Source organism: Balaenoptera physalus (assembly GCF_965194825.1).
Source record: "Balaenoptera physalus genome assembly, chromosome: 7".
Taxonomy (NCBI): Eukaryota; Metazoa; Chordata; class Mammalia; order Artiodactyla; family Balaenopteridae; genus Balaenoptera; species Balaenoptera physalus.
The window spans coordinates 123,195,087-123,214,850 of NC_138886.1; the positions used below are offsets into that span (position 1 = coordinate 123,195,087).

The 19,764-nt window shown below is 40.8% G+C and overlaps 1 protein-coding gene and 1 long non-coding RNA gene across 3 annotated transcripts in view; one reads left to right on the top strand and one right to left on the bottom strand.

Annotated features, from left to right (window-relative positions):
* The window catches only part of SPOCK3 (SPARC (osteonectin), cwcv and kazal like domains proteoglycan 3), a 450,312-nt gene extending 445,569 nt beyond the window's left edge, over positions 1–4,743 (top strand). For both annotated transcript variants that reach the window (XM_082468989.1, XM_082468991.1), the window contains one exon: positions 1,032–4,743. In XM_082468989.1, coding sequence (XP_082325115.1) covers positions 1,032–1,195 — 164 coding nt within the window. In that variant the 3' untranslated portion in view covers positions 1,196–4,743. The remainder of the gene's footprint in view (positions 1–1,031) is intronic.
* The window catches only part of LOC309664131, a 354,258-nt gene that overhangs the window by 328,936 nt on the left and 5,558 nt on the right, over positions 1–19,764 (bottom strand). The window lies entirely within an intron of this gene.

The following is a 19,764-nucleotide window of genomic DNA, read 5'->3' on the forward strand; positions in this document are numbered from 1 at the left end:
ACCAAAGAATTATTAGACCAAAATATTAGAAAGGATAGAAAGTAAACACACTGATACTAGGGGAGTTGGGAAATGATTACATTCTGAGCTGAGATATGTGTGCATTATTGCCTCCATAGTCATTATAAATTTCTAAACATTTTTTAAAGTACCTACTGGCTGTGTTAGTTTTCTGTTGCTATTGCAACAAAATCCCTCAGAGTTCGTGGCTTAACCCACACAGATGTGTGATCTTGCACTTCTGAACATGAGAAGTCCAGCGTGGGCTTCCCCAAGCTAAGGGCAGGGTGTCTTCAGGGCTGGTTCCTTCTGAGGCCCCCTCCCGAGGATAGTGTTTCCTGGCCTTGTCCTAAGACCACTCACGTTCCTTGGCCCAGGGACCGTTACCCAGCTTCTGACTCTTCTTCTGTAATCACACTGCCCTCTGACTTCATCTGGAAACAGTTCTTTGATTTTAAGGATGGAGGTGATCACCTGGGCCCACCCAAGTTACCCACAGTAACCTGTCAGCTCCAGGCCCGTGATTTCATCACATCTCCTGAGCCCCTTTACCATGTAAGGTCACATAGTCACAGGTTTCAGCCATGAGCGAGTGAACATCTTTGAGGGGCAACTATTTTGCCTACACACTAAGAGAAGAAGTTCTCAATTCTTTGTAAAATTCAAAGTTTGACATGGACTTTATAAAAACTGGGCTGAGCTCAGTATTACTGAACTGGAAATCTTACATATCAGACCTCAGCAACAATTCCACTTTTTAGCACTGTATATTTTAACAAATGATAAAGAATGGATTTTACCTTATTTTTGTTAAGAAAGCTAAAGAGCACATTAAAATTTTATTTTATTTATCTTTTTTAACTTTTTATTTTTTCTTGGAGTATAGGTGATTAACAATGTTGTGTTAGTTTCAGGTATACAGCAAAGTGACTCAGTTTATTAATTTCCTCAATTTTCATCAGAATTTTCTGACCCTCAGAAATTATCCCACCACTCAGTCACATAACATTAATGTTTACTTTTTTCCTAAGCTATTGATTTTGAGATCTCTGGAGATTTTGCAAGTGGAGATTTCCGTGAATGGGCTGCTGATGACGATGAAGATGACATTGTGAACGATGAAGATGAAATTGAAGATGATGATGAGGATGAAGGGGATGATGATGATGGTGGTGACCAGGATGGATACATCTGATGGATGAGAGCTGAGAGCAACAAATTCTACGTTTCTTTTACTTACCAAGTGATCCCCTACTGAGGAGTACCTTCTTGCCCCAAAACAAAATGATTCTAAAACTCACTTATATTTTGTATAATTATTTCAAATATTGCAAGTAAAGTCATAGAACTTTATGTTTAGAGAAGTATCATTTACTTTGAGTTTTTATATGAAAAAGAGAACACATATGGAGTCCAGCCAGACAAGAGAAAGTTATGCAGAGCTACTGATCTATGTGAGTCTGCCACAAACAAAACAACCAGTGCTTGAGGTCATATGTGATATTTTTCTGGGAGAAATTCTAAGTTGAATCTACAATAACATACTAGTGACCTGGATTCTAAGGATTTTATAAAAATATGCATGACCTTAATTGCAGTTTCCAAGTAGACTCTTCCCAGAGCTGGAGTGATTTAGAGGTGAGTGAGGGAATAGCACAAAGTGAGAAGAACAAAGTCACCATCCTGGAGACCTCCACCATGTTTGTATGTTTTTAGTTATGAAGTTTTAGTGATGTTTTTAGTTATGAAGTTATTCTGGATGTGACCAGATATCTTATAAAATGGCCAGTAGGGAAAAACCGTGGATTTTGAAAGTTAACATAGTTGTCCTTTCTAATTTTTATTTTAATTTAGACAGCAGTCTCATGTTGATTTGTTTGATAACCTTAACCAGCATGATTTCTTTATCTTTCTAGGTTTCTTTATCTTTCTGACCAGCAACTTAGGGTGCAGAACTTAAAGTGGAAAGACAAAGGGAAAGATTCTTTTAAACTGTATTTTTACAAAAAGTTTGTCATTTGCCCCAATATCAAACTTAAAAATCTTCATTCTTATTTTATTTCCTGTGTTAGATAAATATTTGCATTTAATCTAAGAATTATGCCATTTTTGTTACTAGTGTCAAAACTTAGAGAACATACTGTATGGTGCCTTGCAAAATAGACATAGAAAGGTTTCAGCATGCATCCCCACATAGGACATTAGGCCATAGATAGGCACACCTAATCACAAGTTAATACCCGTCCTGGTAGTGCTGCTGGAATGAAGAAAATAGAATACTTTCTTTCTTTTTTCTACTGTTACATAGTTACCATGTGGACTTGTTTATGATTATTGTGTGGAGTAGCATTTAAGATTTAACTGCAACAAAAATTACTTTAATTGTTGTATTTAAGTTAGCATGTTAATTAATCATGTAGCCCTTCTGGTACACCATCACTTTTAAGGATATCAGACCTGTGGTTTTGTGCCCATAATACAAGTGGAAAAACCTGTTGGGTGTTACACACTGGTGTCACCATTTAAACAGTGGGTCAGCTGGTTTCCCAGTCTACAATCCACTGAAATAAAGTTGTTGGATTCTTTCTATTTGATTTATATACACTAAGAAAAAAATCTTTAATGTTAACTTTATGTAATATTTAAGGTAAAATGCATTTTCTTTTTTACTGTTTATGTATAGTTTACAAAATAAAGAATCTTGCAACCAAATTAAACTGTTCCTTAATGATTTTCTGGGGTATAGATAGTAGCATGCAGGATTCTTCATCTGTTTCTTGATTTTTAAAAAGCATACATCACAGACTAGCTAGAAAAGTTTTTTTTAAAATTTTGAGTTTCAAAGTCAGAGCTCTTGACATCTTGCATGTTGTTTTATTCGATACGTTTAAAAATATTTTTCTTTGTCAGATTGTTTTAATTGTTTTCATTTGTCATAGCATTGCAAAGTAGATCATTTCCTTTGTTGACAGAGGTATTTTTAAGCCCATTTTTGTGGTATTATACTTAACATATTTAGCTAAATTTCTATAGCAGCTGCATTTTTTGAAGAGTGACAGAATAACCTTATCTGTATAACAAATGTATAGAAATCACAAAATGTAACTTGTGGATTGGTTGGAAAAAGACAAAAAAAATCAAATGCTATATAGAGGTTTAGCAAATGAATTTAAAGTAACAAATATGGTGGTCTTTTAGTGAAGCTGTTTTTTTTAATTTTTATTTTATATTGGATTATATTTGATTTACAATGTTGTGTTAGTTTCAGGTGTACAGCAAAGTGATTCAGCTATACATATATCTATTCTTTTTCAAATTCTTTTCCTAGTTTATTACAGAATATTGAGTGGAGTTCCCTGTATTATACAGTAGGTCCATGTTGATTATCTATTTTATATATAGTAGACTGTATATGTTAATCCCAAACTCCTAATTTATCCCTCCCCCCTACCTTTCCCCTTTGGTAACCATAAGTTTGTTTTCTAAGTCTGTAAGTCTTTTTGTTTTGTAAATAAGTCCATTTCTATCATTTTTTTAGATTCCACATATAAGTGATATCATATGATATTTGTCTGACTTCACTTAGTATGATCATCTCTAGGTCCATCCATGTTGCTGCAAATGGCATTATTTCATTCTTTTTTATGGCTGAGTAATATTCCATTGTAAATATGTACCACATCTTCTTTATCCATTCCTCCACTGATAGACTCTTAGGCTGCTTCCATGACTTAGCTATTGTAAATAGTGCTGCAATGAACATTGGGGTGCATGTATCTTTCTGAATTATAGTCTTGTCTGCATATATGCCCAAGTGGGATTGCTGGGTCATATCATAGCTCTATTTTTAGATTTTAAGGAACCTCCAGACTGTTCTCCATAGTGGCTACACCAATTTACATTCCCACCAACAGTATAGGAGGGTTTCCTTTTACCCATACCCTCTCCAGCATTTATTGTTTGTAGACTTTTTGATGATTGCCATTCTGACTGGTGTGAGATGACACCTCATTGTAGTTTCAATTTGCATTTCTCTAATAATTAGTGATGTTGAGCATCTTATCATGTGCCAGTGGCCATCTGTATGTCTTCTTTGGAGAAATGTCTATTTAGATCTTCTGCCCATTTTTGGATTGAGTTTTTTGTTTTTATGATATTGAGCTGCCTGAGCTTTTTGTATATTTTGGAGGTTAATCCCTTGTCGGTTGCCTTGTTTGCAAATATTTTCTCCCACTCTATGGGTTGTCTTTTCGTTTTGTTTATGGTTTCCTTTGCTGTGAAAAAGATTTTAAGGTTAATTTTAGGCCCCATTGTTTATTTTTGTTTTTATTTTCATTACTGTAGGAGGTGGATCCAAAAAGATATTGCTGCGATTTACATCAAAGAGTGTTCTGCCTATGTTTTCCTCAAAGAGTTTTATAGTATCCAGTCTTACATTTAGGTCTTTAATCCATTTTGAGTTTATGTTTGTGTGTGGTGTTAGAGAATGTTCTAGTTTCATTCTTTTACTTTTAGCTGTCCAGTCTTCCCAGAGAATGGGAAGAGACTGCCTGATTCCTCCAGCTCCGTTTTTCTTTCTGAAGATTGCTTTGGCTATTTGGGGTCTATTGTGTTTCCATACAAATTTAAAAATTTTCTGTTCTATTTCTGTGAAAAACATCATTGGTAATTTGATAGGGATTGCACTGAATCTGTAGATTGTCTTGGGTAGTATAGTCATTTTAACAATATTGATTATTCCAATCCAAGAACATGGTATATGTTTCCATCTGTTTGTGTCATCTTCGATTTCTTTCATCAGGGTCTTAACAGTTTTTGGAGTGCAGGTCTTTTGCCTCCTTAGGTAGGTTTATTTCTAGGTATTTTATTCTTTTTGATGTGACAGTAAATTGGATTGGTTCCTTAATTTCTCTTTCTGATCTTTCGTTGTTAGTATGTAGAAATGCAAGAGATTTCTGTGTATTAATTTTATATCCTGCAACTTTACCAAATTCATTGCTGAGCTCTAGTGGTACTTGTTTTCACTCCCTCGGACTGCAGCATGAGTCCCAGTAAAGCTTTGCCTGAATTCGTGGTCTGGCCTCTTATCAATTTCTGTGGATTAAAGCATCCAAGAACCCGGCTTGGTAATTGAAGAGGAGGCAGGCAGGCTTGGGATGGAGGGAAAGCAGTGGAGAAGGAGAGCAGTTAACGAGCAGAGCGTGAGCTGGTGAGAACAGGAGAAGGATCGAGGCCAGACTGGGAGGCTCCGACATGCCGTGTCGAGCAGTTTGGAGTTATTGCAGAATCTCTGGGGAAATCATCGAAAAACGTTTATTAAAAGAAGTTACAAGACCAATTTTGTGATATAGAAATTGCCATCTATGGATCTATGGAGAATAGACGGGGTGGGGAGGGTGGTGAAACTAAAGACATGGCCAGAGGTTTTTAAGTGGTGGCCTTGTGTAAAAAAGATGAGCTGGGGCAAACGTGTTTTCTTTTTCATGAATTTGGGAAATTGAAGGAATTTCAAGCTGATGATGGAAGGTGAGAATGGCAACCAAACTTAGGAGAAGACAGGCTCAGTGAGACTGGAGACAGAGAGTCGTCTGTTGAGTGAGGAGGAGCTGTAGGACCCAGGGAAACGAGATGTCCATGTCCCTCGTGGAGCATCAGGGTGGGATGTGCACATCTGCTACCCTGGCCTCCAGACCTGCCTGGGCTCCAGCCCCCAGGGGCTCTGCTCTGTCCTGGATTCTTTCCATGGCTTCAGGCAACATGCCTGTCTCCTAGACGCTTCCTGTGTGTCCTTAAAACAATCCACCCATTTGGGAACTTGAGAGTTTCTGCTCCTTGTAAACCAAATATCTTAAAGCAGGTGGTAGATTGATGGCCATATGTTATCAGCAGGTCACATGAACGTCATACAAGCAGTCATACAGGAGGAAGCATGGACCATGGGACATGGACGGTGAGATTACCCTGAAGGAGCAGGAATGTTTTAAAGTTGCACGTTCTGAAAGAATGCATACTTCAGCTACGGGGAAATTGTTCGCTCTGTTCCTGCATTTCACTTTAGGGCAGCAAATTCAAACTGTTTGGCTTGAGAAAAGCACCTTGGGATGTTTCCAAATGAAAGATGTTATCTTAATATAAAAGGCTATTTTTCAGTCTCTGGTATCATATGTTTCTCTTTTGACAAGTTTAGCTGCTTCCGGGCAATAACATCTGTTACATGAGGCAAGGTGTCTGATGTGTATCAAGATTCCTGTTCAGCATTTTATGTTGTTTGAGATCCCTCTGCTCACAGTTATTTGGGGCCTGTGGGAAAAGGGATCTTGGGTGACAGAATGACAGATTGAAACATTTGACAATCTTGTAGCAGTGTTGGTCCCTTTGGGATCTGAGGTCAGTAGAATTGTGGTGATCCAGTTCAAGGTGCAGGGAAGTACATCTGCAGATGCAAGTCAGTGATAGATTAGAAATGTAGTTTTCAATTTACTGTGCTAACACGGGTTGAAGGATGTGATGGAGGCATGAAGGGTGAAAGCAGAGGGCCTTTCCTGCATGTTTCGTGATGTGGGTCAGGCAGAGGGCAGTCACAGCGGCCACCACCCCCCAGGGACAGCGTGGTCCAGAGTTAAGCCCTGGAGCAGAATCCCTTCACATGCTTGGTACTTCTGGAATCCCAGCCGCTATCCTTAGTTTCCCCAGCTCCTAAATAAAGCCAGAGCCCTGCTTTCCTTGCTTCAGAAATGCCTAGCACTCTGAGAGAAGCAGACGCTTAGCTGTTAAGTGGAAGATTGTTATACTAACTACACAAAGCTCTGAAATAAGAGGGCACCATCTCTCCTGGGTACATTTGACAGGATATGCCAGACCTAGATTATGCAATACTAAAACTTAAGTTACTGGCTATTACCTCAAGGAATTACCTGGTTTGAAACATGATTTGAAACACATGATTTGTGTTTGAAACACAAATATAAAAACAAAGTGTGTAGTAGTTGATTATTTAGATGTTCTTAAGAGGGAGACTTTATATATAAAAGAGGATATTTTAAATAGAGTGATAAATAGGATAAACAGGATACATTTGAATTTGATAAATGATAAATAAGATTTTAATGAGTATTAATTAAATTGATTTTAATGGGTCATTTTATTATAACTTGATACTGAGAAAAATAAAATTCTAGTAGAGAATTGGTGAATCCTGGAAAATATTTGTGGCGGAGGTAGAACTGTCCCAGGAGGATTCAGAATGAGCGCTTTTCACCTCTGCCTTGGTGGCTTTCTTTGATTGACACACTTTAGACTGAGTATTCTTTGAAATTGTTTGCAAATAAGTTTTGCTGATCTGGGAGCCCACTGGTCTTTTTAGATATGTGTATTTCCTTTTTGATCAACCTATTTTCTGCTAATGCGCACTTTTCTCCATCCGGAAGGCACCCTGCCTTTGACTATGGTGTGATGGTGAAGGGCTGTGAGTGTTCTCTGCACGTCCAGGGGTGGGGTAGGGACCCCCCAAATGCTGATACGTACACTGCGGGTTCTCACATAGAACAGCAGCAAACCAGGAAGAAGAGCCACCTAAGCTGGCTTAAAAATTAGGAACTCAAGTCTGTCTTGTGGTTTGTTCTAGAATCTCGCTGTCTGTTACATTTATCACCAGCCAATGTGGCTCATGAACACTTGAAATGAGGGCAGTGCGTCTGAGGAGCAACTGAATTTTTAGTGTAGAATTTGGAATTTTTAGCAAAAGAACAATCAAATTAATTAACTCTTTTAGTTAAAAAGTTTTTTTTTTTACTGGTCAGCCTCTGGATTTATTCATTAATTCAAAAAGATTTGAAAATCCGTATTTTTCATTTATTCATCAACTCTCTTCCCATCTCCAGATTTAGTGACATCACTTTGGAAGATTCAGATTGGTCACAGTTGGAGTATTTTTGCCATGCTAATGGCAAAACCTACAAATCGGGGCATTTTTTCTCTTTACCAAGAGCTGGTTGTAAACTACAGCACAGTGAAGGCACAACTTTTAGAGAGAACTGCTTTGTGCCAAATAAGAATGACTGTTATCTCTGTCTTGAAAATGAAGTAGGCTCAGTGCGTTTTTATAATTTAAGAACAAATTGACCGAATCCAGACAAGTAATAAGAAAGCTTCCTCCCAGCCTCTTTCTTCTTGACAGTGGAACTTGGGAAACAAAGGACTGAAATGATCTCCAGGTATCTCTTCAAGGAAAGTCCGATGACAGCTACGTCACCAAATCAGGAACCAGGCTGAACTCTTGCTGGAAAGAAAGTCTGTCTCCTAAGCAGGAGGTGTTCTTACCACTAAGTGGTGTGGACACAGAGACCACCGGTAAGTGAGTTTTTATCCCCAAATTATTCCTCAGCATTCCGTCCCACTCCCCATAGACATGGCATCAAAATAATGATGTTACGAATAGGATCGATATTTTCATTATAAAATTGGTACTACTTGGATCATTTCTACTTTTTAAGCACTTGAGATTGTGGTACTTTCTGTATGATGGCACTTACCCAATTTCACCTACTTTATACCAAATCCGTCATGGATACAACCAATGCACAGAGTCTTACAAAATTTCCTAGGAAGACAGTATTCTTATTATAATAGACTATTACTTGCTGAATCAACTGTCTGCTTCCAAGCATTAGCTGTTTATACATGAAGCATGTCCTCTTTCTTCAAATATATGAGGCATGTAATTGGCAGCGGACTTTTTATTACCAGCTACTTCATTCGTTTTTTCTTAACCTTAGATTCATATATATCATCCCCCAAGGCTGTTGGGGAGGAACCTGCGTGACAGATGAATGACTTGGCGTATCCACTAAGAGAGACTTGCTTCCATTGGGTGATATTGAAAATAAATCATATATATAAGGTTGATTTATATATGTATCTAAGATTTATATTTATATATCTGATTATAAATGCATTTGTGTGTATTCTAACTGAATTTATCTCTATTCTCATTACCCTCAATTAAATAAATAATGTCCCTTTATGGCTGTAATGATGCACAAATTGCACATTTACTAGGTGCAAAAAACTTAGTTACTTCAGCTATGCGGTCTTACTTTACCGCACCACAAACCTACGTACTGGCTATTATTTTCCATGTTTCACATATTCGTGAGGAAACTGAGGCTCATAGAGTATCTTTCTAGGCCACAGAACGAGCAGGGAGGTAGGATTTAAAACCACGTTTGCCTGTCTGCCTAATTCCAAACCCATTATATTCACATTATATCATGTTACCAGTTTTAAAGGAATGAGGTAGGGTAAGCTTTGTTACCCTGGTATGACACCTCAAAACTCAAAAACTGTTACTTGTTGATAAGAATATAAATTTCAGTTTAGCTCAGTCTGAACAGAACAGCAAGAAGATCAGTGGGCCTATTGTTTTCAGGTTTCTTCAGGGAGAAAAATGAAACTGTTATAAGAAAAAGTATATGCAGCTTACAGGCTATTTAAGTCAGTAATTGTTTCCAGGAATTTTTTTTTTTTAATGTGGCTTTTCATTCATAGTATAACAAATTGAACACAATTAGGAGAAACTAATTTAAAATGACAGCTTGTTTCTTGCAAGAAAATCTGAACACAAATAGAACCAATGGAGCCGCAAAGGTCAGGGTGCCAAGCTTTTAAGAATATTTTAGGTTTGCAAATAACAACTAATATGCTTGCCAATCTCAGGAATATATTTTCATTCTGAAAAAGAATATACTTTTCCAGAATTCTTCCCCAGAATCCCAAAGAGAGATAAATAACAAAATACATCTGTGTAATTTATTTACTTAATTGAACAGAACTAAAGTGTTAAAATATTTGTTTCTTTTTTAAACTTGAAAATATTTAAGTGCACTTGATATTTTAAAGTGTTTTTCTGTCATTTATAAAAGAATATAATCATTCAGTCTACGGTAATAAAAAGCAAACAAGACTACAGCCTTGAGCGCAGTAACTTTGAAGACTATTACAAATTTAATTTAAAATAATGGTGCTATATTTCTTACTGACATTATTTTATAAGCACTCAATGTAAGCTATCCTTCCACCAGTCCTTCGCTGGTCGTTGACCTTTTGTTTTGTTCGTATGTTTAAGTCTTTACTACCAAAGCAGATGGCTGAGTTTGCCATGAATTCAATGAGATTTGAGGAAAACTGGCATCGAAAGTCACTAGTGTGTTTTCTCAAAAATGAATAAACGTCATCTCTGACCTATGCCTTCCTAATTAAGATGCCTTTAAACATATAAAGTAAGAGCAGATTGAGTTGTTTTAAGATCATGCCCATAAAAGACATACTATTTATTTTAACACTTTTACCAAGCTTTCTGGAATTGAAGGACCAAGGAGATGTCTTTGTCTATGGATCATTTTGAAAGCATCTATGAGTCAAACAGCAGAAGTCTGGAAGAGCAACCCCAGGTTGAAACAGGTGAGACACCAAAACGTCTGCGAACACCAGAGAGGTAGAATTGAGGTCAGGGTTGTGAAACCACTAGGTGGCATTTCGGGGTCTCCGGGGAGCTGGGTTCTTTATGTCTCAGTGCAGAAAGAATTCAGCGAGAGGCAAAGTGATACATGAGAAATGATTTATTAGAATAGCACGCTCGGGAGACTTACAAGTGGGCGGCAGAGAGGGTGCCACGCCCCCAGAACTTCGATGGGCAGGCAGGTCACTGGGTGGAAATGGGCCAGTGCGTGAGGAGCTTGCCACTGGGGTCTCCACTCCGACGGCTTCTGTGCCCCAACCTGTCCCCCGCGGTGCCCATGCTCCTGTCAGCTCCGGGGCGTGAGGTCACCTGCCCGGGAGCCGTAGGGGACACCAGCCCCCCCCTCACCCCGCCCACGCTACCAGGAAGCAGGACCTGAGTGCCGGGCTCTCGGCGGCCCTGAGCAGGCTCCACCCGCAACTGGCCCGCAGAGTGGACTGTCCCGCCCGGGCTTCCAGTGCGGCCGCCTCCAGCTGGAAGCCTGGGACGCTGGAATCAGGCCACTTCCTGTCTGTCCTTGCAGGAGACGGGGCCGCACTACGAGAAGCTCCAGGCTCAGCCCTGGATCCTGACCATCACGTGGCCAGAGAAACTGGCAACATTTTTGTTTTGCCTGTTGAAATGTTTTAATGACAAAGATTTTGTTCAGTTTCCTGATGTGGATGAAGTGTGGATCCCGATGTTGATTTGTTCTCCAAGAAACGTACATCCTACTTCCCACACGGGGGTGAGCCCCCTGTCCAAAGGTGAGAGACCCATGTGTGTGGCCTGTACGTCCTATGAGATCAGCCCTAAGCTAGCTTAAACCTGACCAAGTTCTGTCTACATGGCAGATTTAGACCTCTGCATGTCCTGTCTACACTGAGTATGTTTAGACCTGACCATGTGCTGTCTATAATGAGAACATTTAGACCTGTGTTCTGCGTACACTAGGACTAGGAGACCAGGGTAGAGACCTGTCCTGGCCTCAGTCCTGGAAAGCTCGGTGCCTGTGTCTGAATGTCAGTGCTTAGACGTCTGGGGTCTGGAGCTCAGGTGGGCTTGTCTGGGTAGCAGCGCTCTGTGCCAGCTGTGGTGACCTGGCTCTCCCAGGGGTCAGTGCTGTGGTCAGGGCCTTAGTCTTTACCCCCATAAGGTTCACCTTCCCTGGGCCTCGTGGGGACTCCTCAGGTGGGCTACCTGGAAATTATCCCAATTTACCAGCCCGTGCATGGTGCGTAGGCAGGCAGGTTTAGCTGGTGAACTGATTGCAGGGCGCACGGATTGGGCAAAAGGCTGATGGGAAGCAGGTGAGGCTGCTGCTGTAATCTACTTCCGGTCAACCATCGCTGCTCAGCAGAGACCAGAGCTGCCCCTCGGCTTTCAGCCCTGCTGTCCCGTGTGTTTTCTCAACACCTCAGTGAGCCAAGAAAGGACTGAGCCTGCCAGCACCAAGGTAGCATGTTCAACTTATCATGAAAGCTTTAAAAACAGTTAAAATATCACAGAACCAAAGTGAAAAGAGGAGGACTCCTCTGGGCCAAGTTTGGGGAGAGGAGACCAATCCTACACTTCTTCTGCCATCGCAGGAGGTCCCAGGAACCCAGCTCGCTTCCACATTAGGGGGCCAACCAGCAGGGCCGTGGTGTCCTGACCAAGGGGACGTGTGATCCCAGGTGCAGGGTATGGGGAGGTGGGGTCACCTGGCGAGTGTGGACGTGTGACCCCAGGTTCAGGGTCTGGGGAGGTGGGGTCACCTGACGAGTGTGGACGTGTGACCCCAGGTGCAGGGTCTGGGGAGGTGGGGTCACCTGGCAAGTGTGGACGTGTGACCCCAGGTGCAGGGTCTGGGGACTGGGGGTCTCTCCCCATCTGCATGGGTCAGGACCACATGTACGGGGAGACCCCCTGTCTGCTCTTTGCCTGCATTGGTTCTTGGCCTCTCTGAGATTTCTAACATCTGAATTGAGGGTGTTGCTGTAATTAACCTGTGGTCCTTCTCTTAATCTTATTACATTCATATGAGGACAGGAACCTTTGAGCAGGTTGCTGCTCCGTGTTCTGCTGAGTGACCAGTAACCCTTGGTGGTATTGCTTCGAAACCAAACTCGGGTCCACTCACCCGTGTGCAGTAAAGCCAATCTACTGACCCTGGGTTGTGGTACAGCTTTTGTTGCAGGCGCCAAGCAAGGAGTCCAGGGCAGCTTATGCTTAAAAGGCCCAAATCCCCCTAAGGCTTTCTGGGAAAGGCTGTTAAAGACAGGGTGAAGGAGGGGGGTTGTGGGGTGTGGTCAGCTGATGGAAACCCTTCTGATTGGCTGGTGGTGAGGTCACTGGGAGTCGGCATCATCAACCTTCTGGTTCCAGCTGGTCTGGGATCTGCGTGCTTGCGGGCAGCATGCAGTTAACTTCTCCCACCTGGTAGGGGCTTCAGTATCTGCAAAACTGCTCAAGGGACCCGGCTCAGAATATTATCTACAGCCCTCAAGGAGGAACCAGAGGTCCTTGGCTTTGTTTAATGGCTGCAGTATTATTACGTTGTCTTGTTTGGCTGTTTTCCCTCCTGCATTTTCTCATTTCTCTGATTAAATGCAGTCTCTGGAACTCGGGGAAGCCTGGGAGACTGAAGTGTTTCTACAGACAAGAGGCAGGCAGAGGACATGGGGCAGGGGGCGCTGTCCTGGGAAGGCTCCCCAGGGTCCTGCTCGGTTACGGAATCATGTTAATATCACAGTGTATCTGTCTAAGCCATGGGGGTCACCACTGTTGGGGTCCCCTGGACAAGGCTCAGGTGAGCACAGACTAGCCCCCCTAAGAATGGTCTCCCATGTGCCATGTGCGGGTACCATGATGGCCCTCAAGGTGGGGGACGGTGCTTGGGCCTCTGACATTTGTGATGAAGGGGAGTCGAAATGCAATCTCAATTAACAAGAAATCATTTTTAAAATTTATTTTAAGCGAAATAACACACGTCACATACCCTTCACCATCACCATTTTAAGTGCACGTTTCTGAGGCATCAGATATATTCACTTTCTCGTGGAGCCATCACCACCATCCCTAGAGCTTTTCATCTTGCAAAACCAAATTCCACAACATTCCACTCCCCACCCCTTCCCACAGCCCCGGCACCGACGTCCACTTTGGTCCATGAGTTGTCGACACCAGGGCCCCCATCTGAGTGGAATCCTGCAGTGTTTGCTGACGGGTCATTTTGGAAGAGCTGACTTTCAGTCTGAAGCTCTGCCTCTTTGCGTCTGAAGAATCTGCATTTCGGGAGGCTGAATGAGGAAGGGGGTGTACGAGGGACAAGGGTGTCCGGCGTGCAGATGAGCTGGGACCTGACCAGCTGCCTGTTGGGCCCTCTGGTCCCATCTCTTGGGCTCTGCCTCATCTGCGTCATTGCTGTCTGTTCTGGGCTCCTGGGAGGGGCCTGCTTGCTGGGTGGTCGCTGCTCCTGTGGCAGGGAAGATCCTGCAGGGCTGACCCACAGAGTGTGGGGTGTGGTCCCAAGAGCATGGGGCCCACATAGGTCACGGCATTGGGGCCATGACAGGTGCTCAGGCCCCCTCATCAGTGACAGGGAATGTTGCTGAGATCCTGCTCAGGAGGGCGTGGTGGGTGGCCTGGGACCCCCGAGGCCCCATTCCTATCCTGGAGCTTGGAGAGTGCATCCCCCATGGGCTCCAGACTCACCCCATGTCTCAGCCATATCCCTCTGTCCTGTCTCTGAACTCAGGAAAACTACCTCTACTGATCATTTTCCACGACATAGGCCTGGTCCTGTCGGTATTAGGATTCTTTCAGTTAGGCGTCCTGGGATAGCAGCTCTTTTTAGGCCTAAAGGAGGAACAGCTCAGGAGTGTACAACATTTTCAGATGAAACTAATATTCAACGACTATCTCTATACTACGCGGTTGTTGACTTCTATTAGTCATAATTCTCCTGGTTTTAGCTCTGATGTGGGGATTACAGAGGAGTCAACATTTAACTCTTCATAATCTGTGTATTCGTAGCTTCAGTATCATTACTGACCCCTAGTTTTTTATGGTTTGGGAAGAGTTATTTATTTCATGTATCATGTAAAGGATTCACAATGATGATAGGGCAATTAAGATTACAATGATAGCTGGTAAATTGTTCAGCTTTTCTCTACCTGTGCGTCTGTTGTACGTATATGGGTCAGTTTAGTTGCCAGTATTAGTGAAATAATATAGAGGACTAGAGAACTTATCCAAGAAAATGATTATTAATCCATAATCATGAAAATGTAGAAGTTCTTCCATAATCGGTGATGAATCTTGAGACCCTAGATGAAATGGATATGCCTTAGTGATATACAGGATTTTAGCCTATGATTTAACTTTGACAAAGCTACATCACTTTTTACTTTTATCTCATTTATTGAGAAAGACATAATTGTTATGGTGTTGGCTTGAAAGTGGTTGAAAAGGACTTGAGTCCTTCCTTATTTTACATTTACATAGGTAGGATCTTCAAACATAGGATATGGTAGAGGACATCCGTGTAACCATTCTAGGTTAGGAGTAGCAGTTTCCACTGCTAAGACTTCTTGTTTAGACGCAAATGCTTTTCAAAGTATGAAGATTATTAGCATTACTGCTGCTACTGAGACGAATGAGCCTAAAGACAAAATATTTCATGTTGTGTGAGCCTCAGGGTACTCAGATTAACGCAGTGACATCCCTGAGAGGCCACGAAAGCGCTGCAGGAAGTCATATTTACTACTACAAATATACTTGTGAAGTGAATGTTTGCTCATGCTGAGTTAACTGTATAACCTGAGAATAGTGGGAATCAGTGTAGAAGCCTCCTATAATAGTGAAGACGGCTCCCATGGACATTACGCCATGGCAGTGTGCTGCTACACAGTATGTATCCTGGAGGACAATGTCCGGGGATGAGTTGGCTGAGATGATTCCTGTCAAACCACCTACTGTAAAAAGAAAACTAAAGCCTAAAGCTCATAATATAGTGAGAGGTCACGTAATATTACCTCCGTGAAGAGTTGCTAATCAGCTAAATACTTTTGCTCCTGCAGGGATGGAAGTAATTACAGTAGCTGCTGCAAAGTATGCTCCTGAGTCGACAGCTATCCCTATGGTAAACCTATGATGGGCCCACAAGAGAACTCCTAAAAAGCCAGTGGACATGACTCATACTATTCCCAGATAGCTGAAAGGCACTTTTTGTCCTAAATAGTATGTAATGATATGTGAGTTTATAACAAACCCTGGTAGGCCATGAATACAGACTTCAGGGTGAGCAAAGAATCAAAATAGGTGTTGGTATAGGATTCGGTCTCCTCCTGCAGGGTCAAGAAAGTAGTGTTTAGATTTCTATCTCTTAACAGTATGGCAATTCTGGCTGCTCGGACTGAGATTGGTAATTATAGTAATATGGCTATAGTTGGGGAAGATTAAACAAATAATGGTGTTTGGTATTGGGATATGACTGCTGGTTTTGTATTAAAGATTATAGTAATAAAAGTAATAGCACCAAGAATTGAAGAGACCCTGCTCGATGTAAAGGAGAAAATGGTTAGGTCGACAGAGGCTCCTGCATGGGCCACATTGCTGGCTAGAGCTGAATACACGGTTCCACTGGTACCAGAACCAGCTTCTACTACTGGTAATATGAGTAGGAGTAAGAATGATAGGGGAAGTAGTCAAAAGTTTACATGATTTATTCGGGGAAATGCTCTATCACGTGCCCCAGTTATTAGTGGCACAAGTCAGCTTTTTTTTTCTTTTCACAGATCTTTATTGGAGTATAACTGCTTCACAACACTGTGTTAGTTTCTGTTGTACACCAAAGTGAATCAGCCATATGCATACGTATGTCCCCATATCCCCTCCCTCTTGAGCCTCCTTCCCACCCTCCCTATCCCACCCCTCTAGGTCATTGCAAAGCACTGAGCTGATCTCCCTGTGCTCTGCGGCTGCTTCCCACTAGCTATCTGTTTTACATTTGGTAGTGTATATATGTTGATGCTACTCTCACTTCGCCCCAGCTTTGCCTTCCAACCCATGTCCTCAAGTCCATTTTCTGTGTCTACCTCTTTATTCCTGCCCTGCAACTAGGTTCATCAGTACCATTTTTTTTTTTTTTAGATTAGCATATGGTATTTGTTTTTCTCTTTCTGACTTACTTCGCTCTGTATGACAGACTCTAGGTCCATCCACCTCACTGCAAATAACTCAATTTCGTTTCTTTTTATGTCTAATATTCCACTGTATATATGTGCCACATCTTCTTTATCCATTCATCTGTCGATGGACACTTAGGTTGCTTCCATGTCCTGGCTATTGTAAATAGTGCTGCAGTGAGCATTGTGGTACATGTCTCTTTTTGAATTATGGTTTTCTCAGGGTATATGCCCAGTAGTGGGATTGCTGGGTCATATGGTAATTCTATTTTTAGTTTTTTTTTTTTTTTTTTTTTTTTTATTTTTAGTTCTTTAAGGAACCTCCATACTGTTCTCCATAGTGACTGTATCAATTTACATTCCCACCAACAGTGCAAGAGGGTTCCCTTTTCACCACACAATCTCCAGCATTTATTGTTTCTAGATTTTTTGATAATGGCCATTCTGACTGGTGTGAGGTGATACCTCATTGTAGTTTTGATTTGCATTTCTCTAATGATTACTGATGTTGAGCATCTTTTCATATGCCTCTTTGCCATCTGTATGTCTTCCTTGGTGAAATGTCTATTTAGATCTTCTGCCCATTTTTTAACTGGATTTTTGTTTTTTTGATATTGAACTCTGTGAGCTGTTTGTATATTTTGGAGATTAATCCTTTGTTGTTTCATTTGCAAATATTTTCTCCCATTCTGAGGGTTGTCTTTTTGTCTCGCTTATGGTTTCCTTTGCTGTGCAAAACCTTTTAAGTTTAATTAAGTCCCATTTGTTTATTTTTGTTTTTATTTCCGTTACTGTAGAGGTGCATCAAAAAAAGATCTTGCTGTGGTTTATGTCAAAGAGTGTTTTTCCTGTGTTTTCCTCTAAGAGTTTTATAGTGTATGGTCTTACATTTAAATCTTTAATCCATTTGGAGTTTGTTTTTGTGTATGGTGTTAGGTAGTGTTCTAATTTCATTCTTTTACATGTAGCTGTCCAGTTTTCCCAGCACCACTTATTGAAGAGGCTGTCTTTTCTCCCTTGTATATTGTTGCCTCCTTTGTCATAAATTAGGTGCCCATATATGTGTGGGTTTATCTCTGGGCTTTCTATCCTGTTCCATTGATCTATATTTCTGTTTTTGTGCCAGTACCATACTGTCTTGATTACTCTAGCTTTGTAGTAGAGTCTGAAGTGTGGGAGCCTGATTCCTCCAGCTCCATTTTTCTTTCTCAAGGTTGCTTTGGCTATTCGGGGTCTTTTGTGTTTCCATACGAATTGTAAAATTTTTTGTTCTCATTCTGTGAAGAATGCCGTTGGTAGTTTGATAGGGATTGCACTGAATCTGTAGATTGCTTTGGGTACTATAGTCATTTTCACAATATTGATTCTTCCAATCCAAGATATGGTATATTTCTCCATCTGTTTATGTCATCTTTGATTTCTTTCATCAGTGTTTTATAGTTTTCTGACTACAACTTTCGCCTCCTTAGGCAGGTTTATTCCTAGATATTTTATTCTTTTTGTTGCAGTGGTAAATGGGACTGTTTTCTTAACTTCTCTTTCTGATTTTTCATTGTTGGTGTATAGGAATGCCAGAGATTTCTACGCATTAATTTTGTATCCTGCAACTGTACCAAATTCATTGATTAGTTCTAGTAGTTTTCTGGTGGCATCTTTAGGATTTTCTATGTATAGTATCATGTCATCTGCAAGGAGTGACAGTTTCACTTCTTCTTTTCCAGTTTGTATTCCTTTTCTTTTTCTTCTCTGATTGCCATGACTAGGACTTCCATAACTATGTTGAATAAGAGTGGCGAGAGTGGACACCCTTGTCTTGTTCCTGATCTTAGTGGAAATGCTTTCAGTTTTTCACCATTGAGTACGATGCTTGCTGTGGGTCACAAGTCAGTTTTCAAACCCTGCAATCATAATGGGTACAACTATAAAGAAAATTATTACACGTGCAGGGACTGTATGACTACGTTACAGATTTGGTCATCTCCAAGTAGCGCTCCAGATTAGCATAGCTCAGACTGGATTAACAGACTGGAGGTGGTGCCTGCTACTCCAGCTCAAGCACCAAATAGTAAATATAAAGTGCCAATATCTTTGTGATTTGTAGCAGATAATCAGTTTATGAACAGAGGTAAAATGACTGAGCTAGCATTAGACTGCAAATCTAAAGACAGAGATTGAGTCCTCTTTTTGGCAAACCCTGTGGTGAATCAACACATTGAATTGCAAATTCAAAAAAGCAGTTCAACTCTGCTGGTGCTTTTCCTGCCTTTTTTTTTTTTTTTTTTCCTTGAAGGCAGGAGAAGTAGATTGAAGCCAATTGACTAGAGCATTTACCTGTGAACTAACATTTCCTGGGGTGGAAACTCATCAATCTCGTAAGGATTTGGCTTAATTAAAATCTTTGATTTGCATTCAGCTGATATAGGATAGAGTCCTGCAATCCTTATTTTTAGAAATTAAGTAAGTTGTACTTGTTTAGGGTTTTGAAAGCTCTTGGTCTGAACTACCCTAAATTCCTAGTGCAGCACGGATAGAATGGGTATTAAGGGTAGTAATTGAGTGGATATTACGATTAGTAGTGATAGGAAGGTTATCTGTTTTGTATGTTCAAATTGTTTTTTTATTTTTTGTTGTTTAATGAAGGGAATATAGTTAGTGATGTGGAGTATGTTAGCTGCAAGTAGAAATATATGCTGAGGACTGCTATGATGGCTATTAGTGTTGGTAGAATGATGTTATCATTTTTGTTATTTCTTGGATAATTATTCATCTGGGTAAAAACCCTGACAGTGGTGGGCTACCTCCTAATGATACTATAATGGTGAGGATAAGGATTGTGATGGGAGGTGTTTTATCTCATGTGTGTGATAATGATACTCTTGTAGTACATGATCTGGGCATAAATAGTAAGAAGATAGTGTTGTTGTGATATAAATTAGTATGTTTAGGATTGTTATAATTGGAATATACATTATAATAGCTGTTATGCATCCTATATGGGTAATTGATGAGGAAGCTATAATTTTTTCTAGGTGAGTATGGCTAAGTCTTCCTCAGCCTCCAATTATGATTCATAATATCACTATGATTAATAGTATGTTT